Consider the following 21,609-nt stretch of genomic DNA (forward strand, 5'->3'; position numbering starts at 1 on the left):
TTTTATTTGCAAATACCCCCTTAATTCGGAGTGCAAATGGAATCATCAATCATGTAAGGGTCCATTTGGTTCTATTTGTACACTCAGTTATAGACCTGTTATGGCCTTTCAAGGCTAGTTCTTCCTCTATAATGGGCCACTAGTGGAACTTTTAGACTTTTATAACAGTCTATCTAGTAATCTATGGAATAAAAGGGGTCAACCTCAAACAAATTGCAACAGAAACTCTTTCAACTAGTTTCAACTAGTGGGGGCACGGTGGCGCAGTTCGTAGCGCTGTCGCCTCACAGCTAGAAGGTCATACCCTAGGTGGGGTTGTCGAAAGGTATTTTCATAGCTGGGGTGGAGTTCTGTGTGGAGTTTGCAACTTCTCCCCGTGTCCCCTAGGGTCGCTACCCTCACAAATACATGCAGTACTCTTGGTCTCTAAACTGCCTCCCCCTGGCCAGCCGGGGCGCCTGGTGGAGGGGAAAGAAACTTCAGAACGTGTTCTATCCACGCGCTATGTCCAACTGGGGAAACTCCCCCCTGTCAGGTGAAAAGAAGCAGCTTGGACGCTCATGCATTGAAGGAAGCATGAGGTCAGTCCATTGCTCTCCCCAGGTTGGCAGAGGGAGTGTATAGAGCCCAGGATTACATTAGACAATGACACTGGGTGAAAAAATGGGTTACAAAATCGAGGGATCAAAATTAAGGAAAATACTTACAAATGTTTGTAATCTGGATTCAGAATTATGAAAACCCCCTAATTGACATGTCACATGCTAAAATAGGTGATGGTACATCACCTATTTTCGCTTTTTTCAATATGTTCCACCACTGGGATTTCTTATAGGACTTTTGATTATATTACTAATATATTTATTTATTTAGTTGAAATAGTTTTTTTAATGAAATACCTTTTAAATGTTCTTTCTTTCTTTCTTTTTTTCTTTCTCTCTTTCTTGGTCATGTTTCCATGTTTGGAGTTGGAACAGCTGAAATAAATAATGTAATCATCAGTATTCCAATATTAACCTGTGGGGGCCGCATTAAGTGAAGGTGGGTGGGAGCCGCATGTGGCCCCCGGAGCGGGCCGCTAGTTGCCAATATATGTCCCTAATTGGTAATTCTCCTCTCTTCTCCATCCATCCTCCATGCAGCACTGAGAGACAACAGGATCCAGCTGCACCGCTCCACCTCCACAGAGCTCTCCATCACCATCGGAGACGTGCAGCTGTCTGATGAGGGAGAGTACACCTGCTCCATCTTCACCATGCCTGTCCGCACCGCCCGCGCCACCGTTACCGTGCTGGGTAGGTCCAGAGAACACACGCACACACATACACGCACGCTCACATACACACGCACACACACGCACGCGCACGAAAGTCACAAACATTAGGAAAGTCACACATAGTCTCACACACACAGACATTAGGAGGGTAACGCATACAGTCACACATGCAAACATTAGGAAAGTCACGCACACAAACATTAGGAAAGTCATGCACACAGCCACACACAAACATTAGGAAAAGTCACGCACACAGCCACACACAAACATTAGGAAAGTCATGCACACAGCCACACACAAACATTAGGAAAAGTCACGCACACAGCCACACACAAACATTAGGAAAAGTCACGCACACAGCCACACACACAAACATTAGGAAAGTCACGCACACAGCCACACACACAAACATTAGGAAAAGTCACGCACACAGACACACACACAAACATTAGGAAAAGTCACGCACACAGCCACACACACAAACATTAGGAAAAGTCACGCACACAGCCACACACACAAACATTAGGAAAAGTCACGCACACAGCCACACACAAACATTAGGAAAAGTCTGTTTATGAGGAAGTGTGAGAATATAACATTGCTGTCAGGCAGAAACCTGTTATTCAACTTTTATGTTTACCAATACCACTCATTTTCAACATTGAACTATCATACTGTGTATACCTTAGAGGCTTAGACCATCAGTGGTTCTTAAGGAGCTATAGGTGGTCCCCAGCTAAATGATGGAAAGTTGGTAACCAAATGGACCCTTATACTGTACATCTTTATCTCTTCAATCTGCATTACTTAAAGATGGAGTGCCACATTTTTTTCCCCACCCTAAAACATGATCATCAGGTATTATTATAATATAAGGAGGAAGAACTTTTTCCAAAAAGTGTACAGTATTTGTTAAAATTATGCTTTTATGTGGACATGCCCACCAGTTCATTAAGTATGCCTGGTTTGCCTGGTGGGTGGTGATGGGTGGTGATCCACCCACAGCTGTAGTTGTATGATAAAGGGGTTAAGGGAGGGGCTGATAGTGTGATGTCACTATATTTCTGTTTATTTCATTGGCCCGTTTGACTGTCAATGGTTCAGACTCCAGGAAGAAACCCTAGATACAAAGTTAATACACCATTGCATATAAAAAACTACTCCGGGGTGTCTAATAAAGTACTGTCACCTCATATGAAAAACCGGAAAATAAAAAAATTGTGGAAGTCTGCGCAATTAGAGAATGTAAAAATAATTGTTATCTTCAGCATGGAATTGTGGACAAAATATTCTTTTTGGGTCTGCGAGGCTAAATCTGTCCCGTGGCTCAAATGGTGAATAAATAATAAGCATTGATATATGAAAAAGATTGAAAACCCCTGAGAGGAGTCCCATTGAATCTGTCAGAGCCTAAATGGTCAAACAACACAAAGCAACAACGAAAACTTTATAGATTCAAATGCAGAGAACGCAGGCGACGAGTCACGACGCAGACAGCACAATGTCACGGCGCATGGGGGGGGTGCACACCGTATAGGACAACAACAACACGCCACCGTACCCGCTGGTGTTATGTATACCAGATGGCATGTGGGAGACATGCGGATAGGACGCCTGCACGGCAGTCGTGTAATTGAATGGCACGATCCCTGCGCCGCCGCACCCCGCCCATCCCCCCCCATATCCCCCCCCACCGAACCGCCCCGCCGCCGACCGTGGCCTGAACGTGTCTGGCAGCTCTGTCAGCTCCCCACGTGTTGTCAAGTCTCGTCACATCTCGTTGACGAGTCGCCCTTGAGCCCATGGACAGACTAGGGAGCCACTGTAATCCACTCTGAGGATAAAGTGCTACAGTATGTGTGTGTGTGTGTGTGTGTGTGTGTGTGTGTGTGTGTGTGTGTGTGTGTGTGTGTGTGTGTGTGCGTGTGCGTGTGCGTGTGCGTGTGCGTGTATTTGTCTTACTATACTTGTGAGGGCCACACACAATTCACACAAAAGGAATAGGAATTACGAGATTTGGGACATGGTCAGGGTTTAGGCATTTAGAGATTCCTCCTGGGTTAGTGTCCTCGAGTCAAAACACTGAACCCTTAAATGCTCCCGATGAGAGTATAGGTGGGTGTCTTGATGAGAGTAGGTGGGTGTCTTGATGAGAGTAGGTGGGTGTCTTGATGAGAGTAGGTGGGTGTCTTGATGAGAGTATAGGTGGGTGTCTTGATGAGAGTAGGTAGGTGTCTTGATGAGAGTATAGGTGGGTGTCTTGATGAGAGTATAGGTGGGTGTCTTGATGAGAGTAGGTGGGTGTCTTGATGAGAGTATAGGTGGGTGTCTTGATGAGAGTAGGTGGGTGTCTTGATGAGAGTATAGGTGGGTGTCTTGATGAGAGTATAGGTGGGTGTCTTGATGAGAGTATAGGTGGGTGTCTTGATGAGAGTATAGGTGGGTGTCTTGATGAGAGTATAGGTAGGTGTCTTGATGAGAGTAGGTAGGTGTCTTGATGAGAGTAGGTAGGTGTCTTGATGAGAGTAGGTGGGTGTCTTGATGAGAGTAGGTGGGTGTCTTGATGAGAGTATAGGTGGGTGTCTTGATGAGAGTATAGGTGGGTGTCTTGATGAGAGTAGGTAGGTGTCTTGATGAGAGTAGGTAGGTGTCTTGATGAGAGTAGGTGGGTGTCTTGATGAGAGTAGGTGGGTGTCTTGATGAGAGTATAGGTGGGTGTCTTGATGAGAGTATAGGTGGGTGTCTTGATGAGAGTATAGGTGGGTGTCTTGATGAGAGTAGGTGGGTGTCTTGATGAGAGTAGGTGGGTGTCTTGATGAGAGTATAGGTGGGTGTCTTGATGAGAGTAGGTGGGTGTCTTGATGAGAGTATAGGTGGGTGTCTTGATGAGAGTATAGGTGGGTGTCTTGATGAGAGTAGGTGGGTGTCTTGATGAGAGTATAGGTGGGTGTCTTGATGAGAGTAGGTGGGTGTCTTGATGAGAGTATAGGTGGGTGTCTTGATGAGAGTAGGTGGGTGTCTTGATGAGAGTAGGTGGGTGTCTTGATGAGAGTATAGGTGGGTGTCTTGATGAGAGTAGGTGGGTGTCTTGATGAGAGTAGGTGGGTGTCTTGATGAGAGTATAGGTGGGTGTCTTGATGAGAGTATAGGTGGGTGTCTTGATGAGAGTAGGTGGGTGTCTTGATGAGAGTAGGTGGGTGTCTTGATGAGAGTAGGTAGGTGTCTTGATGAGAGTATAGGTGGGTGTCTTGATGAGAGTATAGGTGGGTGTCTTGATGAGAGTAGGTAGGTGTCTTGATGAGAGTTGGTGGGTGTCTTGATGAGAGTATAGGTGGGTGTCTTGATGAGAGTAGGTGGGTGTCTTGATGAGAGTATAGGTGGGTGTCTTGATGAGAGTATAGGTAGGTGTCTTGATGAGAGTATAGGTGGGTGTCTTGATGAGAGTATAGGTGGGTGTCTTGATGAGAGTATAGGTGGGTGTCTTGATGAGAGTATAGGTGGGTGTCTTGATGAGAGTAGGTGGGTGTCTTGATGAGAGTAGGTAGGTGTCTTGATGAGAGTAGGTGGGTGTCTTGATGAGAGTAGGTGGGTGTCTTGATGAGAGTAGGTGGGTGTCTTGATGAGAGTATAGGTGGGTGTCTTGATGAGAGTATAGGTGGGTGTCTTGATGAGAGTAGGTGGGTGTCTTGATGAGAGTATTGGTGGGTGTATTGCACGGTTTCCTCCGTCATTGATCGGTGGGTGAAAGTAATGCACATTGGATAAAGGTGTTGTATCTTATCAAACTGGCTACGACACTCGGACTCAGGCATAACCATAAACAAACCATTCAGACTCAAGCATATAACCATAAACAAACCTGACCGACTTCAAACTCGCCGCACGCATCGGCAGTGACACGAGAGAGTGCGGTGCCCGCCACCGAGTCACAGATCTATTATGTTTAGTGTACGACACCAGAACACAATCCTGTCCTACTATAATAATTATGAAGAAACCTCTGTCACCTCCGGAATGGACGGTGGGTGGAAATTACAGGTTTATGGACTAGTTTGTTATAGGCTATTGCAGGCTTAACAAATGGCAAAAGAAAATACATCAAAATGGAATTTATAAAATTGCTGTCCCAACAAGTGCAGTAATATGAAGGTGCGTGCACTGTGCGTGCGGCCGTGCGCTGTGCGTGCGTGTGACAGCTAGGTTGCTCTGCAATTAGCCACCTCCACCAGCCCGTGCAGCAAAGCCCTGCGGGAGCTCCCTCGCCCCCAATTTGACTGTGATTTCGATGCAGGTTTTTTGTGGGTAATTGACAGCTGACAGTTTCCCTCCCAGATAACCTCGTGCATATTTCATGAGCCCTCCGCATTAATAATGTATGGTCAAATGTCAGAAACATACTTGTGTGTGTCAATGGGGGGCGGGGGGGGGGCAGCCAGATATATGAGGCTCTGACAAGAGGCCAATGATGAGGCAGAGTCTGTCTGAGTCTCTTCCTGTGATACAGTGTGAGGAAGCTAAGGCACGCACGCACGCACACGCACGCACACGCACGCACACACGCGCTATGTGTATTGTGTGTGAGTGTGTGTGTGTGTGTGTGTGTGTGTGCGCGTGTCCGCGTTTGTGTGCGTGTCTTTTGTTATTCTCTTGCAAACAATAGTGCAATTGTTATAGCCTGGTTAATAAACCAGACTAATATCGCACGGACCGCGGGATATTAGTCTGGGGAGGCTCAGCTTGGATTTCATTTCCAGGGGGGGCGGTTTGAAACATTTTCTCTTTGACGCAATTGGTCAGAGCTACTGTCAGTCAAAGGTCTCAAGCATTGAAAGTCACTGTACCAAAGCCCGCCCATATTGCATACCGTGTCCCGATTGGCCGCCCCATTTCTCTGGTGTCTCTCCAGACCGTAATCCGCCAGCAGGCAAACAATTTTTTGCCAACGGCTGATTCGGTCTGGTTTATTAACCAGGCTACAATTGTTACACTTTTCGGGGTAGAATTAAACGCCTGAGTCATACTTTTAAAGATATATATTTTTTTATTTTTATTGATAGGTTGAAAGTAGACTGACAGGAAATGGGGAGAGAGATGGGGGGGGGGAAAGGCCGTCGGGATCGGGAGTCGAACCCGTGGCACGCCGCCAGGCTGGAACAGCAGCCCAGGTGCCCAGACGGTTGAGCTAACCGTCCGAGCCAGCCTGAGTCATACTTGAATTGCATGGCGGTGGAAATCAGTAACTAAGTACATTAAAGTACTGTACTGACATCATCGTTAGGTAGCTTTTTTTAATTAAATATATTTAGATTTGTATTATCGTGAGAACAATGGCTTCCATTTTCACATTGCAACCTTTCAGGAATAGAAAGCCTGCAGTTTCTTTTAGCTTGGATTCCCCATCGATGATGTCACTAGTGGACGGGTTTCTTACTGTAACTGCCCACAGGCCTCCGATGAGACACAGACACATCTTTATTTATGAAGATACGTTGAAAAGTAGTGAAGTTGTCATTTAAGTACAATTTTGAGGTATTTGTATACTTTACTTTGAGTATACTTTGAGTATTTCCAATTTCCAATACTTACTTCTACTCTACTCCAAATATTGTACTTTTAAACACTACATTTATTTGAGAGCTTTAGTTATTTTGTGGATTTGGATTACAAAACATATAGCCACTTCAGCCCTATATAAATTCCGTCCATTTGAAAATAAATAGCCGGTCTAGCCTAAAGCTCGCAATGCATCGCATCATGACGCAGATCTGCTGTTTTCAAATGATTTGTATACATTTGAAAACTACATTTGAAATGTACTTTAAGTACATTTTGATACCAATACTTTTGTACTTTTAGTTAAGTACATTTTGAATTCTGGACTTTTACTTGTTACAGATTACTTCTATGTGTTGATATTTTACTTAAGTAAAAAATTTGAGTAATTTTTCCACCACTGTCATAATTCAGGCATAATGCTAATTTTCTTTTTTTTATTCTTTTTTTTGTCTCTGCGCTAAGCACAGAATAATTGATGTGCTCTTCATCCGTTTTATATCCCCCCATGCAGAGAGGAAGGGGTCTCGACACAGTACCTCAACATCCAATCCTATGTGTGCACAATATTATTCCCTATTAATATTCAATAGTGTTTTACAGCCAGGCAGCAGAGCAGTATATCAAATAGTACGACATTAAAAATGAACCACCCACAGCTGCTGTAGCAAGTTCTCTCTCTCTCTCTCTGTGTGTGTGTGTGTGTGTGTGTGTGTGTGTGTGTGTGTGTGTGTGTGTGTGTGTGTGTGTGTGTGTGTGTGTGGTCTTTCACTGTCACGTCTATGAATGTTCCTTCAGTGGTTTTTGCAGGTGGACATCTCAAAATGTCCAAATGAAAAGTGTCTTTTCCTCCCAATACTTTCACTATGCAGTGAGTGACGTCAGTAGGCTACTGACCGCCAAGCCACAAGAGACACCGTGTCCAACGTTGGGAAGTTTGATTGAGCCAACTCAGAGCCGTCCGAGTTGCCCCCCCCCCCCCCCCTACTTAACACAACATATTTCAAAATGTATGCGCTATAATGCCAATAGATATGGCAGATTTTACTCTGAAAGGTCCCTCCCTTCCGTTCCCCCCAAAAACCGGGAGGCATAATCATCCATTCTTATCTCACACTACACTGGTCACACTAAAGTCTCTCTAGAAGCGTTAATATTCCAAACGAGATGCATGCTCTTGATTCTAAACATCTCTAAAACCAAAGAGATGTTCATAGATTTTAGGAAATATAAATCGAGTCCCCTCCCCCCCCCTCTTCATCAATGGGGAAGAGGTAGAAAGAGTTTCCTCCTTCCGGTTCCTAGGGACCACCATCCATGAATCCTTATCATGGGATCTTAACACCAGTCTCATAATAATAAGTTGTTCAGAAAATACAATAAGAAACTAAACAAAACACTGACTATTGACTGAATTGATCAAGGGACAGAGCTCTGCAGCACTGTGCCCCTCTTCACTCTCTACTACCTTAAACAATACCCACAATCCTATAGCCTTTTCCTTTGTTGGCACAAACAAATCAATACCACAGATTCAATTATATTCATACTAAGGCAAGCATTCCCCATGCTTTTAGCAACACCACTCTTTGTGTAGATAAAATACCTTTTCAGTCACCATCTAAACTCCCCTGTCAAAATGGTACGTCCCAATTACCTTCACCTCCCTATAAAAGGAGCACTGGAGTCATTTTATACTCTTTTTAGAAGGATCAGGCCAAACGAGGCAAGTACGTGTTTAGCACTGAGCTTCTGTTAAATCAATAAATGTGTATATGTTTCAACCAACCGTGTAACCTGAAGTATAGGAAAAATGTGTATGAAATGAAATATGTATAATGTAAACTGGGCCAAGGAGTGAACACAAACTCTCAGAATACAAACTAACTAGCGCTGTAGCATTCACAATGCTTGGTGCTGACAGTGAGGCTGTAAATGTATAATTGGGAAAATCAGTCTGTCTTCACAACGCTTTCTGTCGATTTCGTATTGTCTCTTCCTGTTGCTCTGTCTGTCTCGCTAACCCCCTCTGTGCTTCTGACTCTGTGCCTCTCTAACTCCCTCTGTGTGTGTGTGTGTGTGTGTGTGTGTGTGTGTGTGTCCTGCTTGACCTTGCTCTCCAGGTGTGCCCGGTAAGCCCCAGATCACGGGCAATGAGGACCCGGTCCAGGAGGGAGGCACAGTCACCCTGACATGCAACAGCACGGGCAGCAAGCCCCCCGCCACCATCCACTGGTACAGAGGGGACCAGGAGCTGCCAAGTAAGACACTGTGTGTGTGTGTGTGTGTGTGTGTGTGTGTGTGTGTGTGTGTGTGTGTGTGTGTGTGTGTGTGTGTGTGTGTGTGTGTGTGTGTGTGTGTGTGTGTGTGTGTGTGTGTGTGTGTGTGCTGCGTATGAGTACACAGACACTGTGTCCCTGTGCATGTGTTTGCTGCTAAACTAGTCTGTGTATACAGTATATACTGTGTGTAATTGTGTGTGTGTGCTGTGCCAATATAACTCGGTTCCTTGGAGTGCAGAGAGGAGAGAGAGGGAGAGTGAAAGAGAGAGAGAGATTCCGATTCATACTTAGTCACGCTGAGAATAGCAGACCTACACGCTCACAATGCGTCGTACTTGCGACACGTTGTGAACTTGTACTGTACGTAGGTCTGCTATTCTCGTTGTCTAGGTCTCACCCAAAACAAATGAATCATTTTCGGTCAGTTACACACCCCATGAAGCCTTGCAGTTATGGAGGTTTTTGTTTTGTTTTCCTAAGCCAATAATTTGATCATTTGATGACCGTCTCAGGTCAAAGACTCTCCTACTGAGTCTCCTACTGACCCATGCCGTCAAATGATTGGCTTAGGAATGTGATAAAAATAAAAACGATCAATGTTTTCATGGTACAACAGGCATGTCACTCAGTACTCTATGGGTATAAGTAGCGGCTGCCATGCAGAGACACTACAATACTTTTCCAGCCTTTTTGCCTCCTTTTTGGGCATCCCAAGTTGTTGGAACCCTCTAACAACCAGTCTGTGGGTACACACACACACACACACACACACACACACACACACACACACACACACACACACACACACACATACACACAGATCTCTATTCTCACATTTCACATGAATGTTTCCCTTTGTGTCCTGACATTATTTTAACATTACTGTATCCACAACATTAAACATTAACCACGGTGAAGACACTTCTACATAGTCTCTGCCAGGTGGAAACCTTGCATGTCCATAACTCAAACTGTGACATTTCATGTCCATAACTGTGACATTCCATGTCCATAACTGTGACATTCCATGTCCATAACTGTGACATTCCAGGATTCAAATATGAAATAATTGCACAAAAGGCAGATCGATAAGCTGGAAACACGTCGTTTGGCACTGCGTTTCCAGCTTGTGCATCTGATACTTTTGATGCTTTTGTGTATGTAGTATGATCAAGTATAGGACGTTAATTTAAGAAAAAACACAAAAGGTTAAAATATGGAGATCAGAGGTTTCTGCTAGACATTGAGTGAGGATATATTCATTACTGTGTATGCTACTGTTCCTTATGTGTTTCTAAATATTCATTACAGTACGAGAGTACGTACTTCATTATAATACATCCTGTAGTGTTTCTTACAGTATGTGTTTCTATGGTGAACAGGCTGTGAAAACAAGAATCCCTCTGGGACATAGAGTTTAATCTGTACTTCATACTACAGTTGATTAGGGTCCCCAGTGGTCATTCCTTATTAATCCCTCGGCTGAAACTCTGTTTCACCCGTGATGGATGCTCAGGTGCTCATATTGAGCGCTATGGGGTTTAAGTGTCTTGCTCATGGACACCTCTCTCTCGACACACAGCCAAGGCCGGGAATTGAACCTTCTGCTTCCCAGGTGGCCTCTCTAACCATTCAGCTATGGCTGCCCTCTAAATTATTTGGGCTATTTAGAGGTGTGAGCTTGTAGATCGGCTATTTGTGACAAATGTTAGAGTATTATGATGTGCCCAGAATAGGGCATAGCAGTGGTGGACATTTCCGAAAAGTTGTATATACATGTTTTTAAAGCTGCATGTTGTTCACCTAAAATGACTTATTTTCTATCAATTAAATTACACCAGAAGAAGCCTTGAATTCATGGAGAGTTTTTGGTTCTTGATGCATTCCTAAGCCAAAGCCAAACATTTAATTACCGGCTGTTGTTCCCGGAAAACACAGCAGGTAATATTTAATATAATATAATTAAATAATTAAATGTTTTAACTCAGAAGTTTTATGTTCGTGATTCACCGCAAGAGCCTATAGATGGCTTGGTTCCATGCAGGCTTAAAATAATAATTATATCAATATTTCCTGGAAATCTCTATGGGAAAACTAAAATGTGTTTTATATCTGTGGCACCACAAATTGTCCACCACTTCTATGGCCTATAATATATATAACATATGTTGTTGTTATATATATAGCGCCTTTCAAGAGACCCAAGGACGCTTTGCATCAACAATAAACAGACTACTGCCAAAAGCCTGTGAGAACCAAGTGTCTCTTCAGTGCAGACTCTTTAAAGAGTCCATGAGTGTTGGCACTGGCGCATCTCCAGACAGAGAGAGAGAGAGTTTGTCGAAAAAAATGTATTTTGGCAAACGTAAAATGAATTGTCTTTTACTTCCATTAGATCTCTTCTCTTCTACTGGATCTCCATCTCTAACATTTTAGTCTAGTTTTGATTTATTTATGAAATTGACAATATTATGCAGTCAGTTGTAGTTATCAAAGGTTAGTTTTATTTCATTTTGTGTCAGTGAAATGAGTAACCTGACTTTGCCAGATGGGGGTGGTATTGGGTAACCATGTTCCCCAACACCACAACCATCTGGGACCTCTCAGGGAGTTCAGCTAACACCGAACCGCTCCCGGTTCGAACCAATCAGCGTGAGCTAAGGGCGGGATATGTGCGAAACCGAATGTGAAGCTATATAGACACGTCAATATGATTGGTTGTGTTTGCACGCCCACACGGTGATAGACAGACGGTCCCATCCAATCATCTACCAAGTATCTTGAAAAAAAGGAACAGCCCCGTCATCGAATTTGCTTCCGCGATCCCAGATCCCAATAAGCTGTGAAACAAATTTGTGTAGCAAGCTTCTTGGATCTGGCAGCGTCAGGTTATGAAATGAGGTGGTCGACGAACATTTTCGTCATATTTTAGTCAACAAAATTGTGTGTGTGTGTGTGTGTGTGTGTGTGTGTGTGTGTGTGTGTGTGTGTGTGTGTGTGTGTGTGTGTGTGTGTGTGTGTGTGTGTGTGTGTGTGTGTGTGTGTGTGTGTGTGTGTGTGTGTGTGTGTGTGTGTGTCGAATAGTCCGAATAGGGATTATTTCTGGGTTTCATTCTAGTTCAGATGGATGGGTGGATGCATGTGAAACTGGATGGAGACAGGGGTTTCATTCTAGTTCAGATGGATAGGTGGATGCATGTGAAACTGGATGGAGACAGGGGTTTCATTCTAGTTCAGTTGGATAGGTGGATGCATGTGAAACTGGATGGAGACAGGGGTTTCATTCTAGTTCAGATGGATGGGTGGATGCATGTGAAACTGGATGGAGACAGGGGTTTCATTCTACTTCAGATGGATAGGTGGATGCATGTGAAAATGTATGGAGACAGACAGAACAAGCAGACGGCAGCATGGAGAGGCAGGAAGGCAGGGAGAGGGAGGGACAGAGAGGGAAAAACAGAGATTTGTAGCAGATCAACTCGCTGTGACAGATTGTGTGTTTGAGCTCTCATCCAGCCGTCTTCACTCTGTACTTCATCCATCAGTCAGTACACACACACACACACACACACACACACACACACACACACACACACACACACACACACACACACACACACACACACACACACACACACACACACACACTCTCTAGAGAGAGAGAGAGAGAGAGAGAGAGAGAGAGAGAGTTAGCCTGCGACCAATACACAGAAGAAGCAATGCATAGAGCGATGCGCAGCATTCAGACACTGACAGGGAGCGTCCTACAGACAAAAGAGAGAGAGAGAGAGAATGAGAGAGAGAGAATGAGAATGAGAGAAAAATAAAGAATTACAGACATTCATAGACAGGGAAAGTGAATCACACAGAGAGAGAGAGAGAGAGAGAGAGCATATAAATAGATAGAAAACAGATAGGACATCCACAGGGGGGCTTGAAGAAGAGACAGGGGGGAGAAAGTGATGGAAGCTGCAGTGAATTGCTGGTACTCCAGGAGAAAGTGGGAGAGAGACAGAAGAGAGAGAGAGAAAAATACAAAGAGAGAGAGAGAGAGAAATGAGACCCACACTGTGAAGATTGTGTGTGTGTGTGTGTGTGTGTGTGTGTGTGTGTGTGTGTGTGTGTGTGTGGGAGAGATGCAACAGGAGAATAAAAGTCAGAGAGACTCTCTGAGGCTGACGAAACGAAGAGAGAAATACGGAAAGGATTTAGATCAAATGATAATATATATATATATATATATATACTGTATAATATATATATAATTAATATTTAATTTATATATACATATACACAGAGATGAGCGAGAGAGAGACATGATGAAGAGGGAGAGAGAGGCAGAGAGAGATGGAGAGAGGCAGTGTAGGAACAGAGACGGGGGATGAAGGAGAGAGAGAACAGGATTGGTAGCAGAGTAATTGAGAAGAATGGCGTCTGCGCGGAGCTTTGAGGACTGTGTTAGTTGTACTGTGTGAAGGGGCCATGGATCATTGGGTGACATCGACGTATCGGAGGGGGATAATGGGGATTTATGGTGGCACTTTAGGCCATGCTGGGTGACACGCAGCCCAAATTGTCATAATGCGGGACGGGAACACAGCGGGAGACAGTTGAAGGGTGTGTGTGTGTGTGTGTGTGTGTGTGTGTGTGTGTGTGTGTGTGTGTGTGTGTGTGTGTTCTGCGTTGGTCCAGTTACCTGCATGTGTGTGTGATGCTACTGTATGGAAAGTGTGCGCATGCACGTGCGTACATTTGTGGGGGTGAAATGCTGTAGAGCAGTGGTTTTCACCAGGTGGTGGTCTGGGGACCACCAGTGGTCCTTCAGGAGGTTCCAGGTGCTTCCCAGCTAAATGACGGAGAGTTGGTAACCAAATGGACCCTTATGGATCTTCAACCAAATCCATTTAGTTTCATATTACGTTCTGAAGAGTTAACTTGTTGTTAAACATCTGCATCAGTCTCCACATAGTGAATGGAGAAGAATAGTTTGCCTGTTATGTTACCACATCAATACAGCATGGATTTGTAGACACAATCATATCCAACGACAACAAAGTCTTTGATCTGAGAAGCGGTCTCATCCGTGGCTCAGATGCCGAATAAATAATGGCCTTAATGAAACGGTTTGAAAACAGGTTTAATCAGAGCATTGAATGCTCTCAGTAGGTTTAAACAGGTTTAATCAGAGCATTGAATGCTCTCAGTAGGTTTAAACAGGTTTAATCAGAGCATTGAATGCTCTCAGTAGCACCAAGATCTCAATAGGCTGCATTCTGTGCGGTCCATCACGGCTACTGTTTTGACAGTGACGACGCGCGTTGTCAACTGACTCACGTGGCTGGTTAAGACTGACGGTAGGTCAGTAGACGGTAGGTCAGTCGACGGTAGGTCAGTCGACGGTAGGTCCGTAGACGGTAGGTCAGTCGACGGTAGGTCAGTAGACGGTAGGTCAACAGACGGCTATTGAGAGCATTCAGTGCTCTGGTTAAACGTGATTTTGTCCCTTTTCAATGCATTGATGGCATTCAAATCGGCTATTGAAAACCACTGCTAGTGACAGACAGACAGACAGACAGACAGACAGACAGCTGCAGAGACACGGTTCTATGTGTAGGTGGGCTTTCTGTATACATTCTGGGGATGTGGTTTGTTTTCCTGTTGAACGCTTGTGTTTGTGCGGTGGGTTGTGCATGTGCATGCGTGCGTAAGTGTCAAACACACTGCAGAGAAACAGACAACAGGCAGCAACAGAACACGCTACACACAGATGCTTGCTGTAAGCCTGGCATTAACATGCGCCTGGCATCGGGATTGTGTCCAGAATATTACTAAGCTGGATTGCTTCGCCTCTTTCTTGGCACTGACGGCAACGTCTCAGGGAATCTGCCACGCGTCTGAATAGGTGCAGATTATTACCCTGCTCCTGCTCATCATCTCGTACTCACTACATGTTAATCCTTCAGAACAGTGGTTTGTTTATTCAGCACTTGAGCCACGGACCATCATTTGATGACATTTGATGACCAAAGACCATTTTGTTGTCGTTGGATTGAATTCAGCCCTATGCATACTTACGCTACTACAATCTCACAGCTCATAACGTGTCGCAAAGTGACGCGGTATGAGCTTTTAGATCTGCTATTTTAAAAGCATTTTTATACATTTTGGAAACTTGTGAAATGGGACATTCTGCAAAATGAGTACTTTTGCTTTCAGTGCTTAAAAGACAACTTCACCACTTTTCAACCTATCTTCATATAATAGGTCCTCAGTAATGATCATGATAAAATGGCACAATTATTTTCTACTCAGTCTGTGTCTCATAGGAGGGCTGTGGGCAGTTCAGAAACCCGCCCACCAGTGACCTATTATATGAAGATAGGTTGAAAAGTGGTGAAGTGGTCCTTTAAGTATAAAACAAGTAAATTCTTAATTCAGAACTTGTAATTGTAACAGAGTGTACAGTATGTACATTGCAGCAGCATTGATACTTTTATAAGTAAAACATGTGAGTACAGTAGTCCTTCCATCAGTGGTGTGTGTGATGGCTACAGCACAGGCACGTGTTAATGCCGAGTGTAAAGGAGAGCGTCTCTACTGTAACTGTACTGTATGTGGGAAGTGTTTCAGTGCAATAAACACGTGAGTGCAGCTCTCTCATCGTACACTTGCTCCAGGCAGAGAGAGTGTGTGTGTGTGTGTGTGTGTGTGTGTGTGTGTGTGTGTGTGTGTGTGTGTGTGTGTGTGTGTGGGTGTGTGTGTGTGTGTGTGTGTGTTAGTTATAGAAAGTGAGCGATAGGGGGAGAGAGTGTGTTTATGTACGTGTCTGTCAGTATGTTTATACGTCTCCATAATCCATGAGTAGTTTCTAATTAACTCTGGTTCTGAATAGTCTGACCTCATATAAATGCTTCAAACCGACTAGGTGATCTTTCCCGTGGCCTCCCCATATACTTAACGCTTCAAAGAGATTATAATTTGTTTATTTCGTTTTTCTTAGTTTTTTTTCTTCGGGGGGATTGAGGACGAAGGGACTTTTGCCGAGAAACGTCTGAAAATGAATGTCAAGTTGTCGCTGTCGGGTGGAAACCTAAAACACTGTTCTTTTTCTATCATTATATATTTTATTTCTATCCTCATAAACAGTATCCCAAAAAACATTACGTTTCTTTCTGGTTGATCGAAAAAGGCATAGGCTGAAGCTCAAAGCTTATATATGCCTATCCTTTATTATTCATGTCATGGTTTAACTTATAACATTCACAAGACTTCTTACATTGTTCGTTACGAACGAACAACCAACAATATTTAATATTTACATTCAAGGCTTCATACTTATACACACATAAGCACACACAATATCAGTTATCAGTTATTTAAATAGCGAAAATAGCAATTGATGAAGTAAGGCATTAATGTATGAAATAAACAAAAAGTTCACATATTGCAGATACGAGTTTTCCGCGCCGACATCATCAAAGTATAAACTCTGCCTTTGCTTACAGTTAACTCACATTCACACCTGGGAAAGCACTGCAGCTCAGAAGTAAACCACATTCCACATTTTTGTACCATGAAGTAATTGTAGTTAAGCGTTCTTTCTTTGTGTGTGCCCAAAACAACATCAGCGGTTGGTGCATGGGTAGTCGAGGGAGGGAGGGAGGGAGGGAGGGAGGGAGCGTGTCCTTCATCTTTCTTATCCACCCGTTCTCCACACACACACACACACACACACACACACACACACACACACACACACACACACACCCTCACACACACACACACACACACACACACACACACACACACACACACACACAAACTCACACACACACACACACACACACACACACACACACACACACAGACTCACACTCACGCACACACAAAGTCACTTTCAGTGGGACTTGGATTGATGAGTTGGTGTTGGTGGTCACGGCTGTTAATAATACGCACCATTTTGTCCAATAAACAAGCCGGCCCACTTAAAATAGTTTAATCCAATGCCAGGAGGAAGTACTTTTCAGTCAGTTAAACGTAGGAAAACTGTCCCTGCTATGCGGCCTGCAGGTATGTACCTTACCTTTACAGTACAGTACGTCTGTGGTCCGCGACGCATAGCCAGGGGGTCCGCACATTTAATTCAGATTTGTTTTCTTTTGGGCTAGTGAATTTTGGTAGGTGTGATATGAAATCTGTCCGGCACCCGGACCCTTTCTGATATGCTTGGGGGGTGTCTACTTTTTGATATCCCCCTCATTAAATTTGTGTAGCCAGTGGGGATATTGTTTCATCCCTGTATCTGGTCAGACTGAATTATATACACTGCACTTCCTTTTAGGGGAAATGTTGCCTGTCTGGTTTGGTTGATAATATCACAGTTTTTATTTTTTCATGTTTAACCCTGATGTCTCTATTTTGGGCAAATAGAATAAAAAATAAGCAGATCTATCCTACCAGCTCACAACACATTGCACCACGCCGTGTTGTGAGTGTGTATATCAAATCAAACCCTGGGCAGTACATGCCCATGCTGGCAGTCATGCACAGACAATGTTACTGACATTCACTGGCTGTCCTTTTTCCTTAATGTGGTCATTTTGAGCTGAGTCTGGCGACTCCATGTCTTCCCTGGGATCCATTTCTCAAACGCACAGGGCACCCTGGCAGCCATTGAGCCTCTCCATTCCTTTGACATACTGCTGTGTGTGTGTGTGTGTGTGTGTGTGTGTGTGTGTGTGTGTGTGTGTGTGTGTGTGTGTGTGTGTGTGTGTGTGTGTGTGTGTGGGGGCGGAGAGTGGTGAGGAGAGACTGGACCGGTTGATTGGCATGGGCTTATTAAAATGCTGCATGTGGAAAGTAAAGTAATTGTGCATGCGGGCCAGGAGACTGCTTGTGTTAATAAAAGGGAAGACATCATTAGATTCTGAGGTGTCTGAAGAGAGCTCTTAAAATGCACTGCTGCCACTGGTGTGTGTGTGTGCGTGTGCGTGTGTGTGCGCATCGATTTGCAGAATTTAAGGGAAGTGATAAAGCAGTTCTGAGTCTCTGGCTGGGACACACCACCATGGTGCTGACACACCACAGGCGTTATACAAGCCAGGAAAAGTGACCTTATTGTGGTCCTCCCCAGGCCACCGTAGCTGCCAACATCCGCCAGACACTCACTTTTTTCACTAGTTGGTCTGATTTTGTTTTTGTAGAACAGCACAGTCATCCTCCCTCCAGATGATGTAAGCAGCTTGCCAGCCAGAGAGCTGGTGCTGGACGTATATTACTTAAAGGGGACAGTCACTATGAAACCAAAAGGCCCCAAGAGGCCGTGCAGTGCACTGATTTTAGAACAGCTAAGGGCCGTTGTCTACAGCGCTAGTTCTCACACCTTTCCATGCCAAGGAGGACCCACAAATGTCTATGCATTTGGCCGTGGTCCCCCATCTGAAAAGGTTTAGTGCCACGCACCCCCCAGAAGAGAAGATTCATGTAAATTCTAATTATCTTTCGAAAATCACTTTGTGATGCTAGGGTTTATTAACCTAAATATAAGATTGACAAGAAGCGCTCGTTATAATCTGGACAGTGCTGCATGCATGGATGTTAAACCATTATTTTAAATTGAATTAATCAAATGTTTTTTTGTTGAATTGATCAATTCAACTCTACTGTCACGTGTGTAGAGCATGTGACCGCATTGAAACAGTTATCAGATTTATAAACAGCAACTGTTTATCTCCTCAACTGTTTAAACTGTTTAAATACTCGCTGAACCTCAGATAAAATGACAGTCAGAAAGTCAGCTGTATGGGGGGTTGCCCCATAGGTCCATAGCCCTATAGGTCCATAGCCCCATAGGTCCATAGCCCCATAGCCCCATAGGTCCATAGCCCCATAGGCCCATAGCCCCATAGCCCCATAGCCCCATATCCCCATACTCCCATAGCCAAGTGGTTAGGGTGCATATGATACGGGGGAAAATGCCCTGATCTCAATTTCTCCCCGGTTCAATTTCTAGCTGGCCAGACCGTTGCTCTATCAGATAGAGAAACAGGAGATGCAGAGAGAGAGTAGAGGAAGGATATAGATAGCCTCTATCTATAATAGGGCAGGTGAATAAAACTATAATAGAACAACACATGCAGGCTCATTTTGGCTTCAGATAGACAGACTTTATCTGTATCCTTCCCCTATCTCTGTCTCTCGCTGCATCCCCTGCCTCTCTCCACAATTACTATCAAAGAAAGGCCAAACCGCCGCCTCTCCCAACCAAACACATTCCGACGTTGACTCCAAAAGACCTGCAAGACTTCACCACCTTTTCTCTTTATCTTTCTCTTACTACTGCTGTGTTGCCTCCAGTCTGTTTGAAGTGAATGTCCAGTTGTATGAATGTCAAAGCTTGTCTCATAACGATGTGAACTCCCCCCCACCCTGCAGTCATGCTGGCCTAGTTTCCAACCCTTGGGGGCAGACTCTGAAGCCCCAATGAGCTTGGACGTGTCTTTTTCTACAGTTTTATGCTTATGCTAGTTTTTATATAGTTTCATCCACCTGCTCATATGGAACAAGACATACAGTACAGTACCACAGTACAGTCTCCATCTAGATGTCTGTCTGTCTGTCTGTCTGTCTGTCTGTCTGTCTGTCTGTCTGTCTGTCTGTCTGTCTGTCTGTCTGTCTGTCTGTCTGTCTGTCTGTCTGTCTGTCTGTCTGTCTGTCTGTCTGTCTGTCTGTCTGTCTGTCTGTCTGGCTGGCTGGCAGGAAATCTCCTTTGACTGTCTGTCTCTCTGTTTCTCAAGAACAGGAAAAAATAACAAAAAAACAACAACAAATAAAACTAATCTTATTGTTTTGTTTTGTTTTGTTTTGTTAACACATGTAGTACAGTCAAATGTTATTCTAAAAGGATAGCACAAATAGCCCCAGGGGGCTTGTATCCATTGTGTTCCGTCCATTGTACTCAAATCATCAGTGAGAAATTTACATTTCTGAAGATGATTAAAGCAATTCTACACCCGCAAAATGTCTTCTCCTCAATCAATTGCTCACCCCCCGTGAAGCCTTGAATTCTGAATAATCCAGAAAGGATGAGACTACTTGATGAAGTGTAGAAAATAGGGCTCCATGATTAACAACAGAAATAAAACTATATTTAAAATATGAGTTCCAACACAACTCTCAACCTGTGTGCCATGCAGGGCCCGAGGGTATTGCAAGTGGGCACCCAAATAATTGGCAAAACAATTTTAACGATAACATGAGTGTCAGGGTAGGTCAGTCGTAGAGCACTCGCCTTCAGACCACAATGAGTACCACGGCTTGGGTGCGGTTAGTACTGGGAGCTGATGGTATAGGGGTGGAGCTCCACCGTAGCAATCCATCTCCCAGGTGTCTAGAGCATTATAACGGGCATAGATGCTCTCGCGTTATTGGCTGATACCGGCGACAATAAGCCTCTCCCGGGGCCAACCTACTTATTGATCCAAGGCGGAACACCATTGAAATCGATCGATCATTAAAATAAATGCTGCTCTGACAGTGCTCGTGGCACACCCATCAGACTGGTGGAACACTTTTCCAGCGGGCCCTGAATCCAGAAAAGTATGAGAGCCAACTGGTCTAATAATCCATATCCTGTGTCCTCATTACTTACCAAAGAACAGCATTTTCTCTCTACACTTCACTTCTGATGTAAACAGTTCCACTCAGCTCATGGATTATACTCTGTCTGTGTCGAGCTGTATTCATGAACAGATTTATGGTAAAAGTTTCGCTGCTGTGCTGTTAATCTCGGAACCCAATTTTCCTCAATTCGTCAAGTATTTTCTTTTTTCTTTGTTTGTTTTGTTTGTGGATTCTTCATTCGCTTTGGAGAAATGCAACCCAAACAATTGCTTCACAGGGTCAGTAGCATAAATTATAGAAAAGAAAAGTAATTTAGGGGGTGAAGTTGGGCTTTAACAACAAACTACTAAACGTTTCTGAATGTAAACATCTGATGGTTTGAGAACCTCCTAGTGGATAGCCTCGTGTAAAGAGAACCTCCTATTGGATAGCCTTGTGTAAAGAGAACCTCCTAGTGGATAGCCTTGTGTAAAGAGAACCTCCTATTGGACAGCCTTGTGTAAAGAGAACCTCCTATTGGATAGCCTCGTGTAAAGAGAACCTCCTATTGGATAGCCTTGTGTAAAGAGAACCTCCTATTGGACAGCCTTGTGTAAAGAGAACCTCCTATTGGATAGCCTCGTGTAAAGAGAACCTCCTATTGGATAGCCTTGTGTAAAGAGAACCTCCTAGTGGATAGCCTTGTGTAAAGAGAACCTCCTAGTGGATAGCCTTGTGTAAAGAGAACCTCCTAGTGGATAGCCTTGTGTAAAGAGAACCTCCTAGTGGATAGCCTTGTGTAAAGAGAACCTCCTAGTGGATAGCCTTGTGTAAAGAGAACCTCCTAGTGGATAGCCTTGTGTAAAGAGAACCTCCTAGTGGATAGCCTTGTGTAAA

At 44.1% G+C, this 21,609-nt stretch overlaps 1 protein-coding gene across 3 annotated transcripts in view; it reads left to right on the top strand.

Annotated features, from left to right (window-relative positions):
* Window positions 1–21,609, top strand: part of cadm3 (cell adhesion molecule 3) — a gene marked incomplete at its 3' end in the record, with an annotated part of 118,941 nt that overhangs the window by 87,020 nt on the left and 10,312 nt on the right. For 2 of the 3 annotated variants that reach the window (XM_083781404.1, XM_083781405.1), the window contains exons 4-5: window positions 1,143–1,295; window positions 8,953–9,090. In XM_083781404.1, the coding sequence (XP_083637530.1) occupies window positions 1,143–1,295; window positions 8,953–9,090 (291 nt within the window). The remainder of the gene's footprint in view (window positions 1–1,142; window positions 1,296–8,952; window positions 9,091–21,609) is intronic. The other variant, XM_083781406.1, reaches the window with a different exon arrangement.

The sequence above is a fragment of the Protomyctophum parallelum genome (assembly GCF_964188405.1).
Source record: "Protomyctophum parallelum genome assembly, chromosome: 14".
Lineage (NCBI taxonomy): Eukaryota > Metazoa > Chordata > Actinopteri > Myctophiformes > Myctophidae > Protomyctophum > Protomyctophum parallelum.